Raw genomic sequence first — 27,703 nt, 5'->3', positions numbered from 1 at the left:
CTATACATGGGCACAAACATGGGGCAATTTTATCGTACGCTTGGAACGACTGAAGACAGCCGCACTCGGCAGCCACATCTCTCCGTCCTGCCTCCTCCAGCCTTCGCTCTAGCCAAGCCCTGGGTCACCAGACTCCGACCTGCCGGGAACCGGCTTCCGGTGGGGAGAGGGCAGGGTTCAAGGGCAAAGTCTGCTTAGCTTTTGGGAGGGTGGAGGCCCACCTGGACACACACCAAGTGGGGCCACAGGAGAGGGGATGACTCTGGGTGGGGGGGTGCGCAGAGTGTGACCCTAGGTAGTGGGGGGTGGCCCCCCGGCAGGGGCCTGAGCTCGACACCCCCTGAACCGCTGTCGGCCGTCTGTGAACTGGGGGTGGGCAGGACCGGCTCACAGGGGTACCTCGCCCAGGCTCCGTCACTGGCCGGGTGAGGTGCAGGTGGAGGTGGGTGGTGACTAGCTGACGAGGAAGAAAAGGCAGGAAAACACCTGGCAGGCGCCTGAGCGACCGCAGTCCACTCTCTCCTTTCTGCAGCCGGCTGTCCAGCAGCCCAGGTGAGGGGCCGCTCTCAGTCTGGGGGGGCTGTCCTGGTCAGGGAGGGGCTGTCCTGGTCTGAGAGGGGGTGTCCTGGTCAGGGAGGGGCTGTCCGGGTCTGAGGGGGGCTGTCCTGGCCAGGGAGGGGGTGTCCTGGTCAGGGAGGGGCTGTCTGGGTCTGAGGGGGCCTGTCCTGGCCAGGGAGGGGGTGTCCTGGTCAGGGAGGGGCTGTCCTGGTCTGAGGGGGCCTGTCCTGGTCAGGGAGGGGCTGTCCTGGTCAGGGAGGGGCTGTCCTGGTCTGAGGGGGCCTGTCCTGGCCAGGGAGGGGCTGTCCTGGTCTGAGGGGGCCTGTCCTGGCCAGGGAGGGGCTGTCCTGGTCAGGGAGGGGCTGTCCTGGTCTGAGGGGGCCTGTCCTGGCCAGGGAGGGGCTGTCCTGGTCTGAGGGCGCCTGTCCTGGTCAGGGAGGGGCTGTCCTGGTCTGAGAGGGGCTGTCCTGGTCTGAGGGGGCCTGTCCTGGCCAGGGAGGGGCTGTCCTGGTCTGAGGGCGCCTGTCCTGGTCAGGGAGGGGCTGTCCTGGTCTGAGAGGGGCTGTCCTGGTCTGAGGGGGCCTGTCCTGGTCAGGGAGGGGCTGTCCTGGGGGGTGCTGACCAGTCTTGAAGGGGGTGTTCTAACCATGGAGAGTGTGCCCACCCTCCTTGACCACCCACTGGGGGCCCAGGCTGGGGGTCTCACAGTACTATATTCCTTGGAGATGGGGTTATGAGGTGGGGTTCCAGTGTCCTGAGCCCTGCCGTGCCCTGGGTGCTGGTTGGGGGCACAGGCTGGGCCCCCTCGGGGCTGGACTGACTGGCTCAGACCGGTCACCAACCCTCTGAGTCGCTGCCTTCCAGCCGCGGAGTGGGGCCCGAGCCCCCCAGCCTGTCCCAGAGCGCGTGTGTGCTTGTGAGGCTCCCGGAGGGCTGCGGGGACCCGTCTCCCGTGGGCCGCGGCACCGAGGCTCCGGACTGTTGCAGGTGCGGCCCTGTTCGGGGACGTTTGGGGCCTGCAACAGGCCCTACGGGGACCCTGCGCGGCCCGCATTCCCGGCTCTGCCTCCGCCTGCTGCCCAGAGCCTGTCTGGAGGCAGCAGAAAACCAGATCAGAGAAAGAGGTTGGGTTTTCAAACAGAAACCGGTGTCTTTGTTAAGAACCCCCTGACCTCAAGGTCCTTTTTCATCAAGAAAATGTGCTCCTCGGGGCCCCGCCGACCTCACTCACTAGAGCCCACGGGAGGCGGCCTGGCAGGAAGCAGCCGTCCGCTGGTCACCTGTCCCCACGGCTCAGCCTGCCCTCGGGGCTCCCGGAGGGAACACGGTGCCCTGGGCCGCAGAGCGGGCGGCAGGCCGGCGGCCAAGGGAGGGTCCTGGGGTCCCCGACTTCGGTCTGGATCTGACCTGCCAGGCGGGGGCTCCTTTTCCTGGGAGGGTGGGGGGAGCGGGGCTGCGGGAGAAGGTGGTGGGCGTAGCTGCGCCGGTCCCCGGTGCGGCATGGGGACGGGGCTCTTCCGGGCCCCATCGCCGCTCGCTGTGTGTGTCTCGGGCTAGCCCTGCTGCCTTCCTGGGCCCCGACCCCTCTGCGGCCCATGGTCCCCTGGGCAGGCCTGGCTCCTAGTGTGTGGTCTGCGGCCCTGCCCCCGACCCAGCAGGGTGTTCAGTGTCCCAGCGAGGACTGGGCACCTCTCCAGGTGGCCGTGTCTGCAACCAAGGAGTCTGGGTGCCCCCTGCTGCCCCCCTGCAGGTGCCGGCCCCTCATGGGGCTGACCTGGAAGAAGCGGGTCCTGGCGGCCCTGCTGGGGGCTGCGGTGGCCTCAGGCCTCACCACGCTCATTCTCATCCTGGTGGAGGCCACCAGTGTCCTCCTGCCTTCGGACGCCAAGGTAGGCGCCAGGCCCTGAGCAGGGGGAGGTGGGGCTGGCGGATGCTGGCTGGTGCCCGCCCTCCTGACCTTGCTGTTACCCTCAGTTTGGGGTCGTGTTTGACGCCGGGTCCTCCCACACGTCCCTCTTTGTGTACCAGTGGCCGGCGGACAAGGAGAATAACACGGGTGTGGTCAGCCAGGCCCTGGCCTGCCAGGTGAAAGGTTAGTCGGCAGCTAGGTCAGCGGTGGGAGGGCTGTGCGGGAGTCCCCGCCGGGTGCGGGTCTGGGGGTGGCACGGGCTGGAGTGAGGTGGGAGCAGCACTTAAACCCTTAGCATATCGGCCAATCGGCCTAAAGGAAAAGTGGCTCAGAGAGGTTGAATGACTTACCCCAGGTGGCCCGGCTGAGCAGGGAGGTCCCGGGCCAGGGTGTGCGTGGGCCTGCAGAGAGCAGGCACAGCGCCTGCGCAGCCCTTGCTGCCTCTCCCATCTTCTGGAGGCTCCGGGCACTCCCGGGCTCGAGGTCCCTTCGCTCCAACCTCTCGCTCCAGCGCCGCGCAGCCTTCTTCCTCGAATGTCCCAACGCCTCCTCTCCTCTCTCACAAAGGACCTGGGCCATCGAATTTAGGGCCCACCTGGAGAATCCAGGCTGACCTCATCTTAAGATCCTTAACTTTATATCTGCAGAGACCTGTTTTCCGAACAAGATCCCACTCAGAGGTCCCAGTGGCGAGGGCGTGCTCGTATCTCCTGGGGGGACACGGTCCGTGGCGCCGCGGGCCCTCCCAGCCCAGCTGGCCCTCAGGCCTGGAGCCACGTCCTGCAACGCTGTGTTTCAGGGCCTGGAATCTCCTCCTACGCCTCGGATCCCGCCCGGGCTGGCGAGAGCCTGGAGGACTGCCTGGAGGAGGCGCTGGCGCTGGTCCCGGAGACTCGGCGTCGGGAAACGCCTGTGTTCCTGGGGGCCACAGCCGGCATGAGGCTGCTCAGGTGAGGTGGGCTGGCTGGGGGCATGTCCAGGAGGAGCAGCTGGGAGAACGGCGGTGTGGACCCCTTGGGCCGGTGGGCAGGGTGTGGGCTGCGGGTGTCCCACCAGCTCCGGCCCTTTCTGCCCAGCCAGAAGAATAGCTCCCAGGCGGGAGACATCCTCGCGGCGATCAGTCGGGTCCTGGGCCGGTCTCCCCTGGACTTCTGGGGTGCTGAGCTCCTGGCTGGGCGGGATGAAGGTGCCTTAGGTTGGATTACCATCAACTACGTCCTGGGCATGCTGGTCAAGGTGCCATGGGCAGCCTGCGGAGGGGGCTGGGTGACGAGGGGCTGGGGGTCCATGAGGCTGGTTTCAGGACTCGGTGCTGCCTGTCTGTCCTCAGTATTCCTTCTCTGGAGAATGGATCCGGCCTCTGGAGGGGCCCCTGGTGGGCGCCCTGGACATGGGTGGGGCCTCCACCCAGATCAGCTTTGTGCCCAGAGGCCCTATACTGGACAAGAGCACCCAGGCCACCTTCCGCCTCTACGGCTCTGAGCACAGCGTCTACACCCACAGCTACCTCTGTTTCGGGCGTGACCAGATGCTGACCAGGCTCCTGGCTCAGCTGCTGCAGGTCAGCTGGCCCCCAGAGGAGGGAGAGGGGCGGTGGGATGCCTGTGGCCCTGGGCTGGGCTCAAGGCCCCCTCCCTGTCCTCCCGCAGAGCAGCCCCGGCCCCCTGATCCGCCATCCGTGCTACCACAGTGGCTACCGGGCCACGCTGTCCCCAGCGACCCTGTATGAGTCACCCTGTGTCCACACCACACCCCCCCGAGGCCTGGCCTGGAACCTCACTGTGGAGGGAACAGGGAACCCTGGGGCCTGCATCTCGGCCGTCCGGGGCCTCTTCAACTTCTCCAGCTGCGAGGGCCGAGGACACTGTGCCTTCAATGGGGTCTACCAGCCCCCTGTACGGGGCCAGTTCTACGTGAGTGGGAGCCCTCTACACTGTCCTCCCCAGGCTCCCAGGCCCCTGCCGGAGCCCCAGGGGCCTGATGCCAGGCAGGCCCAGGGCGAGCCCTGGATGGGTGGGGGACTCTGGGTCCCCAAGTGTGTGGGGGGGTGGGCGGAGACTTTGCCTGGTTGGTGCTGGGGCTCCTCTGACCCCGGCCGACCTGGGCATCGCCCCAGGGCAGGCACGCCCAGCTTCCTTCCCCGCCCCCAGGCCTTTTCCAACTTCTACTACACCTTCCACTTCCTGAACCTCACCTCCAAGCAGCCACTGGCCACCGTCAACGCCACTGTCTGGGAGTTCTGCCAGAGGCCTTGGAAGCAGGTGGGTGGACCCTGGGACCACCAGTCCCCGCCAGTCCCCACCAGCGCCTGCCCAGCATTCTGGGCTGCCGCTGCCCCAGGCACTGACCTCTGCAGGCAGGGCCTCGGCAGGACCGCACCCCGCGGGGTGTGGCCAGCAGGGCGCGGGGGATGCCGAGAGAAGGGAAGACCCAGGCAGGGGACCCAGGGGCCCATCCTTGGGTGGGATCTGCCTCCGGTGGGCCGGGAGAGGCGGCGTCACCTGGCTCCTCACCTGCCGGGCCCCCAGGTAGAGGCGAGCTCGCCCGGGCAGGACCACTGGCTGCGTGACTACTGTGCCTCGGGCCTGTACATACTCACGCTGCTGCTCGAGGGCTATGGGTTCAGTGAGGACACCTGGTCCAGCATTGAGTTCCGGAAGCAGGTGACCACCTCCCGGGGTGAGGCCATCCGACGCAGGGCAAGGGGGGCGGTCGGGGACTCTGGGGCAGCGGCCACAGCCCTGACCGGCCTGCGTGTCCCACAGGTGGGCGGCACGGATATCGGCTGGACGCTGGGCTACATGCTGAACCTGACCAGCATGATCCCAGCCGAGCCCCCCGCCCGCTGGCAGGCAGAGAGCTACGGCGTCTGGGTGGCTGGAGTCGTCTTCGCCGTGCTGACTGTCGTGGCTACCCTCGGGGCCGCCGCCGTCCACCTCCTCTGGCCCCGGGGCTGAGCTGGGCTGCCCCCTGGCATTGGTGGGGCGCGGGGGTGGGGGGGCTGCCCCAGCCTGGACGGCTGCACGGGCCAGAGCCTTCCAGTGAGCCCTGCCGGGTCTCCCTGTGTCGTGGGCTCTGGCCCCGTGGTCAGACGGCCCCACCCAGCCCTCAGTGTCACTCTGGCCAAGCGGGCTGTATTGTGGCCTCCCCATCCTGACCCCCCGCGTTCCCTTCTCCACCGCGCTTCCCAGGACGGCAGGTGACTTCCTGCACAAACGCTGGGACACAGGGCCCCGCAGCACTCAGGGCTGTGTGATCTATGGTGTTGTGGGACGTGAGGCCCAGTGACTGCGGGAGCAAGAAGGGCTCCGGCTCCCTGGGAGAGGCCGGCCGTGGGGGGTCTGGGAGCGCAGAGCTGGTGGGCCCCCTGCTGTTTCCCGGCCTGAGGGACCGTCTCCAGGATCCGTGGCTTCTCCTGGAGTGGCCGCCCCACCCCCACCCTGGACGCCTTCGTCAGCCCTCCCAGGGGACAAGCCCAGATTACAGACCACACCTTCGTGGGGCGGGGGAGACTGCTTTATTAAAACCCTCCTTGCCACGGGACGGCTGGTTTCTTCACCGGGGCTCCGCGGGGTGTCGGGCTCCTCACACATCCTGTCCAGCCGGGCCCACAAAGCACTTGGGGAAGATGCCGACGCGGCCGTCGCAGTGACCCTCCAGCCAGGCCCGGTCCACTGTGTGTGAGGGGGCCAGGGTCCCTCAGAGTGTGTCAGGCGGTGTGAGCTCACACAATCTCCTCGTGCCCCAGAGGCCCACTGACCTTCACACAGCACGTCCACGACGTCCCCCCGCCGCAGGGCCAGGTCCTCGGGCCCCCGGGCATAGTAGCTGTGCTGGGCCACCACCTGGTAGAGGGCAGCTCGGCCGCCTGCTCCCTGTGGCGGGAGGAGGGGGCGCAGGGCGGGCAGGGCTGGAAAAGGGCCCTGGGGGTCCCTCGTGCCCACCCCCACCCCCGGCCACCCGCGCCCTCCCGAGGCTCACCCGGCACTGAAGCTGCAGGGCCCCGGCGCCGGCCGCCGCGTCCCGCCAGGCCCTCTGCAGCGCCTCCTCCCCGGGGAGGGGGACCCAGCGCCCCTTGTTGCTGGGGTCTTGGTAACTGCAAAGAGACTCCTCAGAGTGGCATCGAGTGGGCGGGGCATGCTGCTGGCGGGCGCTGACCTCTGTGGTCTGCAGCGCCGCCCCCGGCCCACCCGCTCACCTGAGCTGCGCACGCTGGGCCTGGCGACCGAGGGCTTGGCTCAGCAGGCCCCGCAGGCCGGCCAGGTCCACTCCTCTCGGGACCCTCAGGGCCAAGGTGAAGGCACACTGCGCGGTGACGGTCACCAAGGACGCAGGTTCCTCCATGGCCGCTCCCTGGGGCAGAGCAGCAGGCAGTGTCGGTCATGAAGCCCCAGCCCTGCATGCCCAGGGACCGGCTGGGGTGGCCTTTGAGCCACGAGGGTGGGAGGGGCTGGCGTCCCCAGGGCCTAGTCTCTGGGCCCCAAGTCCCTGAAAAGTGGGGGTGACATGAAGGCCTGTGCCTCTTACCCCAGCACCCAAGGGATCCTCCGAAGGGCGGGGGTCCGGTCCCCCGGCCACCGGCAGCCCTGTGGAGGGTGACAGAGCAGGGGCTCAGGTGGCCCACACCCCGGCTGGGAGGCCCAAGGTAGCCAGCTGCCTCCCTCGGGGGCGAAGAGGCTGCTCCCAGCTCCCCAGATGCCTGCCCAGGACTCCCACCACCACGGCCTCTGCCCACCACCTGCGGCTCAGGGGGTCCTTACCTGGAGGATCCTGTCTGCCGACCTGCTCCACATGGGGCCTCTGCAGGAAAAGCCACAGGCTGGGAGCAGGGGCCAGGGGTGGGGGCCCCTGAGGTCCGGGCAACTTTCCCCGGCCTGGAGTTTGTTGCAGCAGACCCCGTGGTGAGGTGTGTGGCCGGGGAGTCAGCCGGCCAGCAGGAAGCCGTAAGTACAAGCTGGATGGGGGTGCGTTCAGGGCAGGAACCAGGTCCCTACAGGCCTGGAGCCCATACTGCCTGGTAGGGGTGTCCTCCCAGCACTGTGGCCCCTGCACCCCCCTCCCCACGCAGGGCCTGGGCTCATTCACCTGTGTCCCCGGTCCAGAGCCGACCTCTGTCTCTGCCTCAGGAGGCATCCTGGGACCGCAGGGGCTGGCCGTTCTGCAGGGGCCTGAGTCTCTGGCCCTGGGGGGCAGGGGGAGCCCTCATTGTGAGGACTGGCCCAGCTTGTGCCTGTTCCCCCCAACACAGCCTGAGAGGAACCCCAAGTGTGGAGATGAGGGGCCGTGGCCCTGGGTGGGGGCCTGCTCGGTGTCCCCACACCCCGTGTGACGTTGAGCTGGGAGGGCCCCACCTGGGAGGGTCCAGTCTGGCAATGCCGGCCCACAACCCAGCAGCACCCTCCTTGAGCCCCTCGGTTCTGAGCCTCGGTGCTGTGTGGGGTCGTGGCGACCTGACGTCTCAACTCCCCTCTGGTGCCCACCGAGGCCTAAGTGACGGTTCTGTGGGAAGGGGGCACAGGGCTCTTCGTCCTGCAGCAGGACAGGCTCAGGACAGACTAAACCCAGGGCCTCTGGACAGAGGGGGTGCAGGGAGGGCGGAGAGAGGCTCTTTCCTGGCCTCAGGGGCCACGATGCAGGCCTTACTCCTGCCCCAACCAGAGAAACACGCACACGGAGGGGAGACCCACTCCTTCCTACCATGGGGCGGCTCCAGGTCTGCCTTTGCTGTCCGCACCCCGAACCTGTGGGCACAGAACAGCGCGCTCTCTCAGGAGGCAGGTCCCCGGGGCAGCGCCAGGGCAGGGAGCCCCAGCACTGCCTTCCCCAGGTGAGACTCTCGCACTCAACAGGCCTGCCACTCCCAACTTTAGATCAGAGGGATGTTGGGAGCCCCTGCGGAGGGCTCAGGGCATCTCCCTCCCTTCACAGGACAAAGGTCTGAAACGCCCAGGCCTGCAAATGACAGGTGAGAAGTCTGGGCTGGCTGGGAGGCGACCCGCCCACCTGGGGCTGCTGAGGCTGGTTGTCCTCACGTTGGTCATCGGGGATGGCGGAGGAGACCACCTGGTGAGGGACAGCAGAGGGACAGCTGAGCTAGGGGCCCTGCGATGTCCGCTCCCAGCCCCTGCTGCCCACGCCACACTCCGGAGGGGCCCATCCGCCGGGGACTAGGGGGGCTGCCCATGCCTGACCGGGGGCTGTCAGACCACCACAGTGGGTGCTGGAAGGCAGAAAAAATAGGTCTCATCGAGGAAAATCCCTGTGCTGACAGTTTTAAAAATTTTTTGAAGATTTTATTTGTGTATTTCTCGGAGAGAAAGCGAAAGCGTGCACATAAGCACAAGCCAGGGCAGAGGCAGAGGGAGAAGCAGGCTCCCCGCTGGGCAAGGAGCCCGATGCGGGACTCGATTCAGGACCCTGGGATCCTGACCCGAGCAGAAGGCAGCCGCGTAACCGACTGAGCCACCCATGTGCCCCTTAACTTATTTTTAATACAACTTTTTAAATGTCTTTACTTCTTAGAAGTTTGTACTGTGACAAACAGACTCTAAACTCACAGATGCACGCAGCTCAGGGCCGCCCGGCCCCTGCCAGCGATGTCTGCAAAGCCCAGGTGTTTGGGGCACATGACCTCACCAGCCCTGTTCCTGGTCACACCAGCGCACCGGCCCTCGGTGACCTCGGTGGGTGCTGAGGCTAACGCAAGGGCCACCAGCTTGGAACCCAAGTGAATTTTCCTTTGTGAGCCCTGGAGTCACTTCCTTGAACCCCAGCCCTGCTCCCCAGTGTTCTGTGATTTTGGTGGTGCTGCCGGGCCCTGGCCAGCCGACCTCGGCCCTCACTGGGATCTCACTCTCTGTAGCACAGATGCAGGGAGACAAAGAGACAGAAAAGCACAGGGAGAAACTGAGGCCAGAGGAGTGTGGCTGAGGTGGAGGGCAGCGGGGAGCACTGCCGAGAAGCCATGAGCTCCCTCGTCTGCAGCCAGCCTCCGCTGGGGGCTCTGCCTCCTGGTTCCGAGAGCCCAGGATCTGTGAGCTCCACGTGGAGACACGGCTCCTGACCCAGGAAGCTCAGGCACTCTGCCGTTTGGGGGTGGCCCCGGGCCCACTCTCCTCCCACCCACCGAAGCCCTTCTAACGACACAGACCACACCGCGTGTGCCCCTGTGAGCTCGGCACCTGCTGGCTGCTGCCAGCCCCAAGCCCCTGCCGCAGGAGGTGAGAGGCCGCCCCCTTACCTTGGCCTTGCCCAGGAAATCCACTGGTTCCAGATGCTCCAGGTGCCGCCTGTGGGGCCGAAAGACCTCACCCCTGGGGACCTGCCGAGGCTGCAGGGGGACCTGCTTCTGGAGGGGGTCCGGCCAATGCAGACCTGAGCATCTGACCAGGGCTGTGGCCTCACCCTCCACCTACTTCTCAGGGGACCCGGGAAGTCCTTCCCCAGCCCCCACACCCGGGCACACGGGGCCACCTCCCTCTAGAAATTCCTTCATCGCGTGGACTGGGTCTTGGGAGCCTGTGCAGATCGCACGCCAGGACTGTGGGCCACGCGCCCAACAGCGCTCACGGGGGGCGGGGTGGGGGGCGGCCTGCTCCCCCCTTGCCCCCTCACCTGCAGCTGGCCCAGGGCGGCGCGCAGGTCATCGCCGGCCCCCTGTGGCCCCTTCGAGAGGGCTTCCTCTAGGCTGCGGGTGGCCTCAGCCCAGAGTCCCAGCCGGCACTGTGCCGCCCCCACGTTGAAGAGCACCTGGGAGCGAGGTGGGAGACGACAGCCTCGCTCGGTTCCCCGGCGCCGGCCGCACCCCGGCCCCACCCCTACCTCGGCCCTTCAGGCCTCAACCTCCCCCTCTGCCCTCCAGCCCTCGCCCGCCTCTGCTCCGGATTCCAAACCAGGCCGCGCCCCCAGTCCCACACCGGGTCCCCCTGCTGGCCCCGCCCCCAGCCCCACCACCTGGCCCCGCCCCCGATCGCCTCTGGCCCCGCCCCCGCCCCTCCCGCCCCTCCCGCCCCTCCCTCCAGCCCCGCCCCCGCCCCTCTCCGGACCCGTCGCGCCTCAGGCACCGCCCCCCCCCCCGGGCCCTCGGGGAGCCCAGGCTGAAGCTGCGGGCGGCCTCACGGTCCAGGCCCCGCTGCGGCGGCTCGTCGCTCTGGCGCTTCTCGGCTCCCCACGTCGGGGGCAGAGGTGCGCGCTCCGCGAGCGTCCTCCCCCCCCGCCTCACCCCCTTTCCGCATCCGGCCTGACCCGTCGTGCGGCCCCTTCCCCGGCGTGCGGCCCTGCTCGGTGCCCTGCTCTGGGTGCCGTCCCAGGAGCCCTTTCTCCGTCCTGTCCCCTCCCTCACGCCCAACCCGGCTGGGTTAAGGCCGTCGCCGGCGGGACGCGCTGGGGGCAGACGCGAAGGTGCCCGGTGCCCCTGGGAGCCGCCGCGGCCCGCTGACCCCTCCGCTGCTGCGGGGACAGCGGGGGCTCGGCCGGCTCGGCCTCCGTCAAGAGAAACCAAGCCGCTCTTCCCGCGGCGTCCGTCCCCATGGCCTGCCAGGGGACACCACACTCCCAGAGCCGGGGGCCACCCTCTGGAGATGCTGTGGCACGGCTGGGTGGGGGGCCCCGCCCTGCACTCTTCCGTGCCCCGGGCAGAGCCGGGGGCCCTGATGGGCTGCGGACCCCAGCCGCAGGGCCTTGCCCACGAGTTGCTGGTTGCAGTACAGATGGTTTGGAGAAGGCTCCAAGGCAGCATGTTCCGGGGGCGCTGGGGGTGTCCTCTTGATCCCCCTCCCTTGGTGTGGCTGACACACGGGGAGCCCAGGGTGGGGGCCCACAGGCAAGCCGCGTGTCCTTCTGACCCCACCGGCCTCTCTCTGCTGACTCTGACCCGCCCCAGACCTTCTCCTGGCGGCCTCCCACCTCTTCGGCCCCTAAGCTTCCTCGGGGTGAAAGTGTGGTCAGCAGGAGTAGTGGGGTGTCTCGGGCCAGAGGGAGCGTATCAGCCAATATGGCCCCGCCCGTGACAGTAACAAGACAATGGGACCCAGAGGGCGAGGCCTAAAGGGGCACCTGGGCCTTCTGCGCCCAGACAGCACCCCCAGGGCCCCCAGCTGGTGCCCCACCTTGGAGGCCAGCTCCCTGCCCAAGTGTGGCGCGCGCTCACCTCCCAGGCCTTCAGCCTGAACCGCAGGCCCAGCGGCGCGTAGTCGATGGCGGCGTTACCCCTGAGCTGAGCCAAGGCCAGCTGGAAGTCAGTCAGGGCCTCCTGGAACCTGCAGGCAGTGAGGGGCTGTAGGGAAAGGGCCAGCCCTGCCCCAGCCCGCCCCCCCCCTCCCCGCACCCAGCTCCACGGACACCTGCTAGGGGGCAGTGGTGGCCACCCAGGTCCTAGCACATAGTAGGCACTCAAGTCCCAACCAACCGGTCAAGGAATCCATCAAGAGACGTGACTGTGGGGGGTGGAGAGGGCACCACGCCTGAGGTGTGAGGTGACACCAGCTCTGATCCAGCTCTGCCTTCTGGAAACTCCCTGCCTAGACTCCCTGCCTCGAGCCCCTGTCCACATCCCGGACCCTCTTCCGGCCCTGGCTGCGTAGAGAGCCCTGACACTTCCCTCCTGCTTCTCAGGACTCCCGTTCCCTGCGGGCCTCCCTCTGCAGAGACCTGCCGGAAGCTCCTCAGGCCCCGCTGGACTCCCCATCTCCCGCAAGCAGGGACCCCCAGAGTAGGCCTGCTGGGCATGGAGCCATCTGTGGGGCTTGTCCTGGGGGCTCGGTGGGGGAGGGGCAAGATGAGCTTGTCCCCCAGAATGTTTCCTTCTCTGGGAAGGACCACAGTGCAAAGAACCCGGGCAAGCATTGAGGATCCCAACCACCTCTGTGTCCCAGGACACACCCTTCCTGCAGCCCTGCTCTCGGTTTCCCCGTCTGCAGAATGGGTGTAATCACACCATCCCCGCTACAGCAAAAAAACGGAGAGGAACAGAGGAGGGGATGCCCATGAAAGCACTCAGAACCTCAGCACAGAGACAAACCTCCTCATGTGGCCCTGCCCGTGTCCTGCTCCAGCACGAGCACAGGACCCTCTCCAGGCTTCCCTGGGGCTGCAGAGGAGGGGGTTGGCAAGAAGAGGTGACCCAAGGGAGAGAGGGGGAGGAGGGGCCTAAGAACAGACTTCGCAGAGAAAAAGGGCCGTCAGAGAAGAAACAAGGCTGCCCTGTGCTCACCTCTCCAGCTGGAAGTTGGCCACTCCTCGCTGGAAAAAGCCAACAGCCAGGCAGGCGTCCTTGGTCACTGCTTGGTCAAGTGCCTGGGGACAGAAATGCCCATAGATTGCCAAGGTCTGCAATTCTATCACTCCTGTGTCACAGACACAGTCCAGGCAGACGACCAGTGGCAGGGGGCCAAGGAACTCCATGGGCCCCAGCCCAGCCAGCTGCGGATGGAAGGTTCCTGCCCTGGTCCTGGGACCTCCAGAGCTTGTGCCTGGGCACCTGCATCACCATTCGGTCTCCCTTGGTGCCACGAACAGAATGAGCCCGAGTTCCCGAAGTGCAAAGAGCACAGTGAGGTGTCGTCCCAAAGCCACCTGTCTGCCACGAGGACCAGGGGGAAAGGCAGCACATTATAAGTTACCTCTGGGGCATGGATTACATAAGATTTTTGCCTTTTTAAAATCCTATTTCTGATAGTTCATACAGAATGACACGCTTCCTCTATTAGAATCAGAAAGATGGGTGCCTGGGGGGTTGAGTTGGTTAAGCATCTGCTTTCGGGTCAGGTCATGATCCTGGGGTCCTGGGACTGAGTCCCATCAGGCTCAGTGGGGAGTGGGCTTCTTCCTCTTCCTCTGTCTCTCCCCCCACCCCCCCGCTCATGCTCTCTAGTAAATAAATAAATAAATAAATAAACTCTTTTAAAAAGTATTAGAAGAAGAACACAAAAGTCTTAGTATGTGTGTAAAGTACAGCTTTTCCCTTAACTTCATTCAAACGCAGTCAGTCGACCATCAGTTAAACATGGGTAACAGGAGGGGCACCACAGTCTTACAAATCTGGGCAAATGGGAGGGTTCCTGCAGAACTGGGATTGACCTCAGGTTGAAGGTGCGCGCAGAGGCACTGGTGGGGGGCACTGACGGGGGGGCACTGGTGGGGGGGCACTGATGGGGGGCACTGGTGGGGGGGCACTGATAGGGGGGCACTGATGGGGGGCACTCAGTGCCAGAGAGACCCATTTGTTTGCTATCCTACCACGCAGAGCAGCCAAGTCTAGGTCACATAGGGTTCCTACCAACAGACTGCGGCTCTGGCTACAGCCCTGCTCGCCCTGCCCTGCTCCCTCTGCCCTGTCCTCAGAGAGTTTTATTAATCGTAGCTGTTCCACCTGCTTTTAGAAATCTCCATATTTCCAGCTAATGTGCCCATGCTATTACTTAATTTTATTGACTTTGGACAGTCTTCCCTCTTCTCTTAGGGTCAAGGATTTAATACCATATTCTTCTGCTCACCACCTCTGTCCCCTCTCTAGTTAAATCACAGTTTATAGGGGCGCCTGGGTGGCTCAGTGGGTTAAGCCTCTGCCTTCGGCTCAGGTCATGATCTCAGGGTCCTGGGATCGAGCCCCGCATCGGGCTCTCTGCTCAGCAGGGAGCCTGCTTCCCTTCCTCTCTCTCTGCCTGCCTCTGCCTACTTGTGATCTCTGTCAGATAAATAAATAAAATCTTTAAAAAAATAAAACTTAAATTGTTACTGAGAATTGTAGATTCATATGCAGATGTAAGAAAGGACAGAGGAGCTCTCTTGTACCCTTTACCCAGTATCCCCCACCCCCACTCCCGAGGTCAAGTTTTCCAAGATGCTAATATTGTTGCTCTCCTACAACATCTAATTCTCTTTGCATTTGTGTCATCTTCCAGGCAGCTGCCTGATCGTCTCAAACACTGAAGGATCCTGGTTCCTTCTGTTGGAGACATTTGGGGACCGGGGAGATAAGCCGGGGCTGCTGCATTTTTGTATGCACCTGGGGAATGTGCATCACTTTCAAGAACACGAAGTGTTTGAAGGGAAGAGAGTGGTTCTGTGCTACCCTCTCAGCAGAGGAGCTGTGTGTTCATGCCCACGTGCACTCTTAAACTCCTGGTTCTGTTTTGGGGGACAGACTGGGAAAAAGGTGAGTACTTGGATCTGGGGTCTGGGTACCAGCCAGAGACACCTCATCTCCTTCCCATTGCCACAGGTGTCTGATGAAGTCCTGGCTCTGAACTCCACACCCTGGGAGGCAGCAAGCCCCTTGCAAGCAGGATCCAGCCTCCAGCCGATCTCCAGGTGTCACGACGAGGAGCACCTGAGCCAGTGGCACCCCAGTCCTTCCCCGTGACCAGAGAGTCTGGCACAGGGTCACCATCTCGAGGAGATGGCGAGGGAGGCCGCACCCCCCGTCATGCCCCGAGTTCAGGGTGGGGTCCCCCGACTGCACAGCTCCTACCTGCCTTCGGTGTCCACTGAGGCAGAACACGGCGGGGGTGGGGGGTGGCCATCCCCAGATGACCGTCAGGAAGAAGGGACCCGGGGCCCACCCCTGCGGCTGGGTCGATCGCACGGTAAGTAAGGTTCCCCAGAGCCACAACCCAAGGGGTGGGGTCTCTTCGACCAACCCTGGGGGCCGGGCTGTCGGGTCCCTGGCTCACCCGCAGCGCGGCCTCCGGGTCCCCGGCCAGCAGGTGCACGCAGCCCACGTTGAAGCACATCCTGGCGGGCGGCTCTGGGTCACCCGAGAAGAGGCGGAGGGCGCAGCCCCAGTCCCCGCGCGCCACCGCCTGCACGCCCCGGTGCCAGTCGCGCACCAGGTCTCCCCGAGAGGGCATGGCGGCGCGGACGCCCGCCGGACCGTGTCTGCTTCCGGGCCGGAGCGCGGCGGGCGAGGCCGACGGCTGTAGGGGCCCCCTGAGGGGTCCGGCGGGACCACCGGGGGCCGAGGGCCCGGAGACCCGCGTGGGGATGTGAGCCCCCCGCCCCTCGGAGGCCGGCAAGGGGTCCGGACCGAGGGGGCGCTCGGTTGGAGCGCGTGGACTCCGCGAGCCGCCGGTGCGCCACGCCTCCTGCCGCCCCACGGCGCCCCCTGGCGGCGGAGCGACCCCGCCCCCGAGTCGGCTCCGCCCCGCCAACAGGCCCCGCCCCCACGGGGACCGCCCCCGCGGCATCCGGCCCCGCCCCTTCCGCCGCGCCCCACGGGACTTCCGCCGGGAGCTCCCGGAGTTGGCCTTTCCGCCTCCCGCAGCGCCTCGGGCCGTGCGGGTCTCGGTGCGTCGGGGAAAGCCGGCCGGGCCCGCCGCTGCCGCTGCTGCCGAGGCCGGGCCAGGGTTCCGGGCGGACCCCGCGGGCTCAGGTGAGCGGCTGCCGGGGCGCGGGCCGCGGGGGGCGGGCGCGCGGTCCCCCGGGGCGCCGGCGGGCAGGGCAGGGCGAGGCCGGCAGGACTGTGGGCGCCCGGCCCGGGCTGTGCCCTGCAGCCGCGGTGGCCCCGAGGACCTCCTGCCCCGAGAGCGTGGACGCTCCGGGGGCCGCGTGCCCGAGCCCTCCCTGGACGTCCGAGTGGCCCGGGCCTCGGCTTTCCCCGAGCGCGGCCCCGCTGACACCCCGCGTGCGTCCTGCCTGTGCTGGCCGGCCCGGCCCTGTACCCCGTGTGCGTCCTGCCTGTGCTGGTCGCGCTCCCGGCCCTGCTGACACCCCGCGTGCGTCCTGCCTGTGCTGATCACAGCTCTCGGCAGAACAGACCCGGCAGGTGCACTAGCAGGTGCGCTAGATGGACAGCCTGGGAGCGGGTCCCCAGGCCAGACCCGAGGACGAGCCCCTGCTGCCCTGGAGTCGGGCATACAGTCCCTCCTGTAGGGACTTCAGACCCTCAACGCCCCGTCCGCCCTCACCTCCAGTCCTGGTGCCGGGGTAGGAAGGGTCGCCGGCTTCCGACAAGTCTGCCGTTGCATCTGTTGATGTCATAAAAGACTTTCCGTGCCTGGGGGGCTCAGTCGGTCGACTCCAGCTCTTGATTTCCCCGCAGGTGGTGATCTCGGGTCCTGGGATCGAGTCCCACCTGGAGCTCCGTGCTGAGCAGGAGTCGGCCTCCCCTCCCTCTGCCCCTCCATTCCTCCCCTCCCCCCCATGCTCTTGCTGTGTCTCTCTCTCTCTCTCTCAATTCAGTGAATAATACTTTCCCAGCAACCCGTGACTGTTTGACCAACTCTGTGGGCACCTGGCCTTGCCAGGGTGACACGTGAAAGGAGCCATCACAGCCCCAGCCCCAGAAACGCTCCCGTAGACAGGCTCTGCCCTTTTGTTTCCGCACGAGAACGTGCAGGGGCGGCTTGTGTCCTCCGTGGCTGTCAGCCGGAGCTCAGCTGTGAGCGCGACCCGGCCGGCCTTCTTTGTTGGCCACCTCCTTCCCCGGTTGGGCCTGTGGGTCCTGGGACCTGGGAGCCACTCCGCTCTCTTCTGGCCGAGTCTCCTCCCTGTGTCACCGGGACCAGCTCTCTGACCCTGCAGGCTTCCTTAGCTGAGGAACAGGGGTGCTGAGTGCTGGCCTGGCGCACCTGTCAGGGCTCACGCCTGTGGCACGCCCGGGACGGCAGCCTCCTCAGTAAACGTCTGGGAGCCTCTGCCCTGAGGACCTGCTTCCCCACCAGTGGGGCCTGGGTTTCCTGACCTGCTGGCCTGGAGGTGTGTGGGGACCCAGGGCGGGATCCTGTCCTTCCCGAATCCCCCCCTGTGGACATCCCTCCCACTCCCCACTCCCCATCCTACCTACCTTCCTGACAACATTCGCTCAGGGCCAGTCCTGCAGCCCTGCCCTTCTCAGCCCACCGGCCCACCCGGGTCCCCCCTGGGGCTCCTCAGTGTTGACAGCTGCAGTCCCCACTCCCCGCGCATCCTGGCAGCTCACACCTTCGACCTGATACCCCCTCACCACCCATAGCTCCAGTCCCACTTCCTTCATCGGGGCTGCAGGAGCCTGGCCGAAGTGCCGGGTCTCTTTCCATCCTCAACACAGGCCTCAGGTGGGTCTACTGACTCCCTCCTCCTATGGTGGCCTTCCTTCCCCCTCCCGTGTCCTCAGCCCCACTCTGCCCTGTCCTGCCTCCCAGTCCAGGACCTGGCTACCTGCTTCCACAGAAAATGAAAGCAGCTGGAAGGGACCCCCCCCCACCAGGTCTACACCCACAGATCTGTCTCCTCCCCCACCCTATCATTGTCTCCTCGCTAGGGTCAGCCTATCAACATATTGTGATTCTTTCCATCTTAAACCCCTTTCCGAGCTCTCCCCCCATTTCTTTACCCCCATGTGCCGCAGGACTGCCTCCAAGGGTTCTCAGTGTGTTAGCACCTTTACTGTGCACTTTTTAGGAACTGAGATGTAATTCGAGTATCAGGAAATCCAGTCCTCAAGGGTGCAGCTCACTGTTTTTCCGTGTGCGCAGTGTTGTGCAGCCAAACCCAATGATTCTAGAGTGCTTCTTCACGGTCGCTGGACGCCGGGGCCGCCGCCCCAGCCCCTGGCAGCTGCTGGTCCTGTCTTTACGGGCTTGCGGCTTTGGGGTGTTGGTGTTAATGGCCCCGCACGGCACACCGACTCTGCCTCTGTCTTCTCGCTCAGCATCACTTTTTTTTTGAGGTTTATTCATGTGGCCTGTGTCAGAATTTTGTTCCTTTTGAAGACCGGGAACGTTCCGTTGCAGGGGTGGCCCTGCTTTGTGTACCCGTCCACCCACTGATGGGCAGCGGCCACTTTTTGGCTGCCACGAAAAATGCTTCTGTGAACATCTGTGTACGAGTTCTGTGCGGACGTGTTCTCAGTTCTCTTGGGTACACACCTGCGCGGGGCCGCTGGCTCCTGCCATCACTCCGTTCCAGGTGGCTGCCCGGCCCCATTTCCATCGTGCTGTGGTCCCTGAGCCGGCTCCAGGCGGCCTTCCCGCTGCTGCTGTACCCAAAGGCTTGTCAGGGTCACCAGCAGCCTCCCCTGGGCCTGGGGCCCTGGGCCTGGCCCGTCCTCCCCACTCAGCCCTGACCTCCAGGACGTGACCTCCTCTGGGTCCCCTCTGCCCCCAGCCGGCCCTCCTGCCTCCCCTGGGGCTCTGTCCTCACCTCCCTGTGCACTCCCTGTCCGGTGCTCCCGTAGTCAGGGCGGCCGCGGGGGCGCCTGCTGCCTCTGCTCTTAGACTGGCTTTATTTCCCTAACAGGAGGGTGGAGGCGGCCCGCCCCCATCACCTCCGTCACCGGACGCTCTGGGCCGTGTCACCTCTGGTAGAGCCTGGACTGGACGCCCCCAGACATCCCGCAGCGGCTGCGTCCCCATGTGGAGGACGCTCCGCGGACGACGGGTGCAGGGCCCGCGGGCCTTGGGAGCAGCAGGGTGAGAGAAGGTCACATACTCTGACTCCGTTCATGAAACTTTCTTAAATGACAAGTTATATAAGTGGAAAACAGATGCGCGGCCGCCGGGGGCCACTGACAGATGGACGCTATGAACGGGCAACGCTGCGGGGTCCCAAGGACAGGCGCTCTGGGTCGCGGTGGGATCCATGTCAGGCCCTGCTTGTGACGTTGACTACGGTGACACCTGAGGGACCGCGTAGAGCGCATATGGGGCAGCTCTTCTCTCTCCCAAGTGCGTGTATCTATCTTCAGTTATCTCAGAATAAGTGTCTAAAACCATTTTTTAAAAAAATTTTATTTATTTATTGGACGGACAGAGATCACAAGTAGGCAGAGAGGCAGGCAGGGGTGCGAGGAAGCAGGTTCCCCACTGAGCAGAGAGCCCGATGCGGGGCTCGATCCCAGGACCCTGAGACCATGACCTGAGCTGAAGGCAGAGGCTTAACCCACTGAGCCACCAGGCGTCCTGTTTAAAACCATTTTTAAGGACGTTTCAACGATAAGTTTTTCTATTTAACGGACGTCCTGAAGGTTGAAACGATTAATGAGCCTAAGATTCTTCCCAGCTCTGAAATTCAACTGCTTAAATGTTGTGCAGAAAATTTCCTTCTGTCTGAGCTAAAATCTGTTTCCAAGCAGGTGTTGAGGCGTCTGCAGTGGCCGCAGCCCACGGCCGACCTGAAGCTGGCCTTTACAGACGGGCGGCCCGCTGTCCTGAGGGTGACCATGTCAGCGCTCTGGGGAGGCCCGCCAGGACCGTGAGGCTCCCACAGTTGCTCCATCAGTGGGAGAGTCCAGAAAAGGGAGTCATTTCTAAGGTAAGACTGTGACTCAGCTAGCGGTCAGCGTAGTGCTGGCACTTATTTTTAAAGGAACGTAATAGTTGTGGTTCATTCTGGAGCACAGATGTCAAAGACATGGCAGGAATTGGGTTTAGCCCAATACAAAGAAGTGTGTGGGTTTTTTTTTTCTTTCTTTTTAAACAACAGGCACTTTCAAAGAAAAAAATAGAATGAAAATAAGATTTTTCTCTCAGGAAGTAAAAATAACCTTGGTGTGATGGAAATGCTTGGTGTCGGAGACCAGCTTCCGGAGACCTGGCCCCGACTGGGGCTGCGCCTGATTCAGGGCCGCAGAGCGCGCTCCGTGGAGGGTTCCGTGGGGAGGCGCCTGTCGTCAGCCACAGCTCTGAAACCCACCGCCACAGCCGTTTCACAGGCTGCTGACCGTTGACTCGGGTGCTTATACATCTGCCGCCCCGGGGAAGCTTCGAGAGGAAAACCAGAAGGACGCAGAAGGCAGCTGTGCAGACAGGAAGTGGCCCACGATTCATCCCCTTTCAGGTTCGGAGCCGGGACTGTAACCCTGGGAGAGCTGCAGCGCACCGCTGCGGGCCTCTGGTGGTCCGGGGCTCCCTCCTCCGTGGGCACTGGGCCGGCAGCGCCTGGCTCTCTGCGCTCCCGGACCCAAGCCAGCACCCGTTACCTGGCCTTGCAGCTTCGAATGGAGAAACGTCTTGCTGCTGGTCCCTGAGCTCGTTTCTACACGCGGCCCTTCCAAGGTGGGTGTCTGTCTGGGCCAGGACCGGCAAGTCAGATAGAAGACGGTCCCTCAGCCGTCCGGGGCCCTGCAGCAGGCCACTCCGAGCACCCGGGCGTGTCCCCGCGCGCGAGCCGCGGGCTGCAGGGGACGGCGGGGAGCCGGCCGGGCTGAGAGCCTCGGAGCAGACCCACAGCCTCACGTGACGTCCGACGAAGCCGGTGAAACGGCCCGCGAGCGAGGGGGGAGTGCGCCTTGCGGAAGTGAATGCGCAACACCTGGAACATGCGGGGTGCGTCCTGAGCGCCAAGGAGAACCCGGAGAGCGATAGCGGGTCATTTGCCAGGGAGGGAGAAGCGGGCCAGCACAGCAGCTCTGGAGGGCGGAGGAGGCAGAGCGTCTCTGAAGGACACACGACCCGGGGAAGCCCGACTGCAGCCAGAGGGAGGAAATCGCGCCCAAAGAAGTGAAAAACAAATGGAAGAAGAGGGAGTTGATAAAGAGAAAAGCTTAATTCAGTGAGTGATTAAATCGGGAAGTACAGAATTAGGAAGACTGAAAAATAGTCCTTTTTTTTTTTTTTTTTAAGATTTCGTTTATTTATTCGATGAAGAGAGCGTGAGCACAAGTAGGGGGAGGGGCAGAGGGCGCAGCAGGCTTCCTGCTGAGCAGGGAGCCCGATGCCGGGCTTGATCCCAGAACCCTGGGGTCATGACCTGAGCCCGAGGCAGACGCTTCACCCACTGAGCCCCCAGGTTTCCCTGAAAACTAGCTCTTAGAAAGACCAGTGAGGGGCGCCTGCGGGGCTCAGTCCGTGAAGCGTCTGCCTTCGGCTCAGGTCATGATCCTGGAGTCCCCGGATCGAGTCCCGCGCCAGGAGTCTGCTTCTCCCTCTGAGCCTGCCCCCCTCATGCTCGCTCCCTCTCCTTCTCATTCTCTCAAATAAATAAACAAGATCTTTAAAAAAAAGACCAATGAGACACACTTCTGAGGAGGCTAAGGAAAAACAGGACCGGGGGAAACGACACTCAGTGTTAACGGAGGGGCCCGCGTATTTGCCCCATCCGCGGTGACACTGCCGTCACGGCGGGACAACTCCTCGAGAAGCGGGACGACCCCCCGGCAGTCCAGCCTGTCCCAGCAGCCCGGCAGGCGACAGGAGATCGGAGCCGGACGCTGAGCATCAGAGACCCACAGGCTGTCGGGCGCCAGCCGCGCGGGCGGTGGGCGGCCCCCGGCCCCCGCTGAGCCTGGAGACAGCACAGGCCCGCCTCATTCTGGCTGCGACCCCCAGAGACCCGGAGCAGGACGCCGCGGTCAGGCCGCTCCCTGCGTCTGACCCCGCGCGGGACGGTCAAGGGTCGTTCTGCTCTAAGCCGCCGCGTTTGGGGCCACGCGTTCGGCGGCAGCGCCGCGGGCCGGATCTCGAGGGCAGAGCCGGGGCCGCGGGCAGCCCGGGGCAGACCACGCGATGGCGAGAGCGCCTGGTGTCCGTGGGGCGGGCCTCCTCCCCACAGCCTGGCGGGGCTCTCGGAGCAGGTGGCCCCATCTCCTTCCCGCAGCTAAGGTTTCCTCGGAGTATAAAAATCTTTAAAAGGTTGTAAACTTTATTTGAGAGCGCGTGAGCCCAAGTGAGAGGCACGGAGGGAGACTCTCCCAGGCTCCGCGCTCAGTGCAGAGCCCACCACGGGGCTCTGTCCCACCACCCAGAGACCAGGACCTGAGGCGACGCCAAGGGCCCACGCTGACCTGACCACGCCGCCCACGCACCCCAAGTTTAACTTTTAAAGTATCATTTGTGATTTTCTTTTTTCATGACTACGAAGTGGCCGTGTGTTCGATACATGACATGTAGCAAATACAAAAACAAGAAACAGAAAACGGAAAGGGCGGCCTGCCCCCCCCCCCCCCGCCGGTGCCTGCGTGGCTCCGTGTCCATCTCGTACTGACGGGGCCGGGGTGTCCTGCGGCCCACGCTGTAGTGCGGTGGCTTTCCATCAAATACAACTGTGTGCCACGTTGTGAGGTCCTTTTTTCCCAATGACATTAAATGTTTTTGTAGAATGTTTTTAAGTAGCCATTCATCAGTCACGTGATTTTACCCCATTATTGGACAGTGGGAGGCCTGCAGCAGAGCGGGCAGGGGGCTGGAAAGCCCGGCTGGACGGTGGGGCCGGTGACCTCTGGCTCGTGCCCTCTCCTGCTGACCCCTGCACCTGGTGGGAAGAGGCCCAGGAGAGGCGCTCCACCGAGGCCCCCAGACGGGGCTGAAGCCGACTTGGCCAACCGGAGTGACCCTGACAGTGTGCGTGCCGTGGCGGGGTGCAGCCCAGAAGCAGTGGGGCACCTCCCACAGCTGCTCCAGAGGGACCCCCACCCCCCACGTGGCATCTCTGGAGGGTACTTTCTGGTGTTTTAGATGGTGATCCTAATGTTTAAAGACAGGAGCAACTCTTAGGTCAGTAAGTTAAAAATCCCTCCCGGGGCGCCTGGGTGGCTCAGTGGGTTAAAGCCTCTGCCTTCGGCTCAGGTCATGATCCCGGGGTCCTGGGATCGAGCCCCGCATCGGGCTCTCTGCTCCGCGGGGAGCCTGCTCCCTCCTCTCTCTCTGCCTGCCTCTCTGCCTACTTGTCATCTCTGTCTGTCAAATAAATAAATAAAATTTAAAAAAAAAATCCCTGCCACTCGGCTGGGTGAGATGGAGAGGGACAGACGCCGAGGAGCCTGTGTTGGCAAGGCCATGCGCGGTCGGGCCCTTCGTGCGCTGTGGCGGGAAGCAGTGTGGCCGACAGCGTGGTGTCTTTTCCACTCAGCCCAGCCCTTTCCCCCGGGAACGGGCAGCTCGGGCCCACGGGAACATCGGTGTGCGACTGTCCACGGTGGCCACAAGGCAGAACCCAGATGAGTGTGGTCCAGCCGTGGGAAGGAGTAGATGCCAGCAGGTGCCACAACGTGGACAGACCCTGAAAACAGCTGAGGGAGGGGCCGGACACAGACCGCATACGGTGGGGCTCCGTGTGTGTGAGCGTCCACAACAGGCAGGCCCCCGGAGGCAGAAGGTGGGCTCGTGGTTGCCAGAGAGGAGTGTGGGGAGCAACAGTTAGTGGGTACGGAGTCGTCTTTTTGGGGTGATGGAAATGGACTGGAAATTGGCAGTGGTGATGTTCTCCATACCTAAATATGCTAGAAGTGCTGTGTTGTGCTGTGTGTATTAGATCAATAAAGCTTTTAAAAAAAGCACTGAGATGTGTGCCCAGACATTTAATTCAGTTTGCAAACCAACTGAAACAGCTTTCAAATTAGCATTCTTGTTGAACCAGAGACACGAGTGGCCCCTGTTTTCAGGGGTCCAGGCTGTGCCCCCCCACCCTGTCCCTTGGGTGCAACCCCATTCCCCCTGCATTTGGAAATTGGGGGCAGCAGAGGGAGTCCCTGACGCTGTTGTGCAGGGTGGTGGCTGTGTGGGTCTGGGCGCAGCTCCTCCGCTGGGCGTGTGGCTAGGCACCTGACGGCTGGCCGGCTGCTTTGTTGAGGCCAGTGTGCCCAGCAGAAATATGTGACCCCACACGTGACTTTAAATTTTCTAGTATGAACACTAAGAACGTAAAAGGAGAAGGTGAGGCGCTGTTGGCTGGCTCAGTTGGTAGAACGCGTGTCTCGATCAAAGGGTCATGAGTTCAAGCCCCAGGGTGGCCATAGAGCTTACTTATAGAGAAGTATAAAAAAATAAAGTTAATAATATATCTTAACTGCAGGGGTGCCTGGGTGGCTCAGTGGGTTAAGCCCCTGCCTTCGGCTCAGGTCATGATCTCAGGGTCCTGGGATTGAGCCCCGCATCGGGCTCTCTGCTCCGAGGGGAGCCTGCTTCCTCCTCTCTCTCCTCTCTCTGCTTCCTGCCTCTCTGCCTACTTGTGATCTCTCTCTCATCAAATAAATAAATAAAATCTTATATATATGTGTGTGTGTGTGTGTGTGTGTGTGTATATACACACACATAGACTTATATATATCCTGACTCCAGCATTCCTTGAATATCTTCGTTTCCACCCATAATTGATATAAAAAACCGGTACTGAGACATTTTATGCTCTTACCCCAGGTACATTTTGCACTTAAGGCAGGACGTGGCTGACCATGGGATGGCGCAGGGCGAGGAGGAGACAGGGCCTCCCTGTGGGGGCGACGGCATCTGGAGTCCGAGGCTGCTGCCGACCCCCGGCTGCCCGTGTTCCTGCCCCGCGTTCCTGTGGTGCACGCCTTGTTGGTCACATGGGGTGGCCCAGGAGGGCTGGGTGCGGGTGCGGTGGCCCGGGCAGGAGTCACACTCTCGGAAGGGCTCTGGCACGCTGAGGCGGCAGCCCCCCCTCACTCTCTCCTGGGCCTCGGCCACCTGTGATGCAGGGCACAGGAAGCACCTGTGGGAGTCACACAGCCGCCACCTCTGTACTTGCAGGAAACAGCGTAGGACAGCGGTGTAGGAAGCACGACCTGGCGTCCAAAGGAGAATGCTCTGATGACCTATTTAAAGGTCGCCTCCGTGAACCGGAATGTGGAGGAAACTCCATCCTGTGCCACGGCCCGCTCTGCTGGGACAGGTGGACAGCCGGGCGGAAGGCTGAGCCCCGGCCCCGCTGGGCTGCTTACACCCTCAGCGGCAATGGAGCTTCTTGTGGGTCCTTTAATTTCTGCTCTTTGCCTTCAATTGCCAGCTTTCTGGGTTATTCGTCGAGGGGCAGCTTTATGTCCGGAGACATCTTGAAGCACCTGGGAGCCTGGTCCTCTGGGCCTCTGGCAGGGTCCCAGGCTTGGCTGCTGTGTTCCTCCCGCGCACGAAGCCTGTATTGGGGAGACCCCGGGCCCTGCACTTCTTTCCCTCCCATGGAACAGGGGGACAGCCAGATCGCAGCCAGTGCTGGGCAGGCGTCGTGAGCCCTTGCTCTGTGGTTCTCAATGCCCTCGCTTAGCCCACAGGGCCCGCTTCACGGTGTGGCTGGACCGGGACCCCAGCCTGGGTGGTGCCGATGCTGGGGGCTCTGTCTGGAGGGTGACCCTGCTGAGGTGCCCTCTTGCCTCCGGCTGGGCCTGGTTGAAGGGCTGGGTTCCAGGAGGCCTTGGGTCCGGCTTGGTCAGTGTGCCGAGCGGGAGGCCGTGGGGCATGGGGCTGGAGCATCCCCAACCTATAGCAGATGCCAGCCTTGGCCTGGGTCAACCTCTGAATTAAAACAGCCAGTTATTTTACCAGCAAAATGGGTTTGCTGGGGGATGGTACGGGAATTGGAATTCAGGACAAGCAAGCTATGGCAAACCCCCAGGCTGGTCTGGAGAACACAGAGGAGGTCCCTCGGAGGGAAGTGAGGGCTCGGGGCGCCCGCAGCTTCTCACTGAGTTTGCAGGGCAAGGACGGAGCCGTCCCTCCTCCTGCTGAGGGGGGACGTAGTGTGGACGGTCATCGGGTCCAGCCAGGGCAGCACGGCCAGACGCTCGGGCAGAGAGCTCCCCCTGCTGGCCGCCTGGCTCCATGGAAAATGAGGTTTCCTTTATTGGGTTTGAAGCCGCCAGGGGTCTGGCTGGAGGGCACCGCTCCCAGGTGAGCACCCAGTTAAGCTCCCGGGGCCCAGCTGTCAGAGGAGGCAGTCTGTCCTGCCCCCTCCTGCAGGTGGGGGCCTGGGGCACCCCGCTGCGGGGCAGGGGCAGGGGGCGGGTGGGCTCTCTGAGGCCCGCGTTCCGATGTGTGGCTCGGTTCCCGGCAAGAAAAAGTCGTGAGGCCTGAACAAGTTGTCCGTGTTGACCGTTCATTGTAGACGGGAGTTCCAAGGTTTCCAGGAGGCCGTCCCGGTGGGCTCCGGAAGGCCGTCCCTGGGGAGGCCTGGTCTTGGTGTAGCCTCCAAACCCTGAACTGCATTTTCAGCTCAAGACAATTTGGACTCCAAGCAGATTTTTTTCTCTTTAAAATGAGGTCAATTGAAACAGTCTGCCATGGGCTGAATTTGACTCTGGTCTTTGCCGTCTCAGAAGCCCGTGGGCTTGTGGATTTCGGATTCCAGGCTCCGGGGCAGAACAAAGCTTGTGTGAGGAGAGCTGAGCTGGGTTTCCCGTGGCCTCGCCCTTTCCCAAGGAGGAGGGTCTGGGTCTGTCTGCCTGCCCTGGGGCTCGCCCGAGGACACAGCCCAGCGCCCCCGCCTCTGGCTGCCACACTCCCCAGAGGAAAGGGGACGGTAGTCTGGGGCGGATCTTGGAGTTGTAGGGGTTTCTCCCCTGAAGTTAGAAAAAGCCCCTCTCGCAGAAAAGAGCCATGTGGTCCTCTGACCCCTTTGCAGGCGGACCAGCAGAGCGGGTGGCTGCCGTGCAGAGGAGGTCATCAGGGTCATGGCTGTGTGGACAGAGTCTGGCCCCAGGGGGTGAATGGACCGCAGGGCAGCGTTCCTTCTGGGGCGACCTGACTTGCAGGGCTCAGAGGGACCTTTGCCCTGCACTGATGCTGGTCGTTACTGTAAGTCTGATCAGAGCGAGGCTCCCTTTTGAAAGAAGAGCCCACAGGCCCACACAAATGTGGGGATGGCCAATGAGATGGGGGTGGCCTGGGGGTCTGGCTCTGCTGGGGGGGCTCTGGAGGGGGCATGTCTGCGGGGCCACTGCTTCCACCTGAGCCCCTTTAGCAGCCCCCCAGAGTGGCCTGCAGCTCGGGGGAGCATAGGGTGCCTGCGGTGGGGCCCAGAGACGGAGGCCGGGAAGAGCCACTCTGAGGGGGCCCTCCGTCAGCCCTGCAGGAGGCGGACGCTTGGCCCTTGTTTGCGGAGAGCCCTCATCGGGCTGTTTGCTCTTCCTCCGCCCCCACCCCCGCCTTCTGTCCAGGCCCCAGCATGCCTGGGCCTTTCCCCACCCCAGCCAGGAACTCACTGCCCCCGGGGGTGGACCCTGCCAGAGGGGCTGTTCGGGACCCCTTTGCACCTGCTGTGAGGTGGCAAGGGCTCCAGAAGTGCTGAACGAGGGCGCCGGCACCGTGGGGCGCGCAGGCCAGGCTCTGGTCTTGCCGAGGCTCGTAGGCAGCTCTAAGTCGGCCGCACGAGGACCCGGGGTCTGGGTGAGGCATGTCCGTCGGGCTGAAGGAGGGACTAGAGGAAGGAATGGGCAGGGCTCCTGGCGGCTTTTCAGAGAGGGACCCATGCGACGGGGAGTGTGTCCAGCGTCCCCTCCTGGGGATGCTCTGGTGGGCCCAAGAGTCATCCTCTGACCTGAGGCCAAAGGAGCCAGAGGTCTCCTCGGCATGGCCCACGGGGGGCCTAACC

General features: G+C 63.8%; 3 protein-coding genes across 11 annotated transcripts in view; 2 read left to right on the top strand and 1 right to left on the bottom strand.

Moving 5' to 3' along the window:
- Positions 1 to 196: 196 nt before the first annotated feature.
- On the top strand, positions 197 to 6,004 carry ENTPD8 (ectonucleoside triphosphate diphosphohydrolase 8; the record flags this gene model as incomplete). Of its 8 annotated transcripts, XM_080819285.1 has the most annotated exons (11): positions 197 to 552; positions 1,423 to 1,545; positions 2,309 to 2,447; positions 2,533 to 2,650; positions 3,267 to 3,417; positions 3,544 to 3,703; positions 3,798 to 4,028; positions 4,117 to 4,380; positions 4,618 to 4,728; positions 4,996 to 5,130; positions 5,233 to 6,004. In XM_080819285.1, the coding sequence occupies exons 3-11, from the start codon at positions 2,322 to 2,324 to the stop codon at positions 5,422 to 5,424; spliced, it is 1,488 nt and encodes a 495-aa protein (XP_080675411.1). In that variant the 5' UTR covers positions 197 to 552; positions 1,423 to 1,545; positions 2,309 to 2,321. The 8 variants fall into 8 exon arrangements, with proteins under 8 accessions (XP_080675411.1, XP_080675412.1, XP_080675410.1 ...); XM_080819286.1 differs by lacking the exon at positions 1,423 to 1,545 and having other exon boundaries at positions 204 to 552; XM_080819282.1 differs by lacking the exons at positions 197 to 552; positions 1,423 to 1,545 and having other exon boundaries at positions 2,064 to 2,447; positions 2,587 to 2,650.
- NOXA1 (NADPH oxidase activator 1) lies at positions 5,725 to 15,553 on the bottom strand (the record flags this gene model as incomplete). Of its 2 annotated transcripts, none has more annotated exons than XM_080819278.1 (14): positions 15,139 to 15,553; positions 12,678 to 12,760; positions 11,616 to 11,724; positions 10,082 to 10,216; positions 9,708 to 9,815; positions 8,471 to 8,530; positions 8,165 to 8,208; positions 7,553 to 7,649; positions 7,228 to 7,267; positions 6,995 to 7,053; positions 6,666 to 6,820; positions 6,449 to 6,563; positions 6,228 to 6,377; positions 5,725 to 6,141 (listed from the first exon to the last, which is right to left on the bottom strand). In XM_080819278.1, exons 1-14 carry the CDS (start codon positions 15,313 to 15,315, stop codon positions 5,725 to 5,727), a joined length of 1,749 nt encoding a protein of 582 aa, XP_080675404.1. In that variant the 5' UTR covers positions 15,316 to 15,553. The 2 variants fall into 2 exon arrangements, with proteins under 2 accessions (XP_080675404.1, XP_080675405.1); XM_080819279.1 differs by having other exon boundaries at positions 5,972 to 6,141; positions 6,228 to 6,342.
- Positions 15,554 to 15,698: 145 nt separating this feature from the next.
- EXD3 (exonuclease 3'-5' domain containing 3) overlaps positions 15,699 to 27,703 on the top strand; it is a 74,922-nt gene continuing 62,917 nt past the window's right edge. Inside the window, exons 1-2 of the mRNA XM_080819255.1 lie at positions 15,699 to 15,836; positions 19,518 to 19,696. The gene's annotated coding sequence lies outside the window, so the exon portion shown is untranslated. The remainder of the gene's footprint in view (positions 15,837 to 19,517; positions 19,697 to 27,703) is intronic.

Source organism: Martes martes, assembly GCF_963455335.1.
Source record: "Martes martes genome assembly, chromosome: 12".
Classification (NCBI taxonomy): Eukaryota; Metazoa; Chordata; class Mammalia; order Carnivora; family Mustelidae; genus Martes; species Martes martes.
This window is presented reverse-complemented; position numbering and strand designations above follow the sequence as displayed.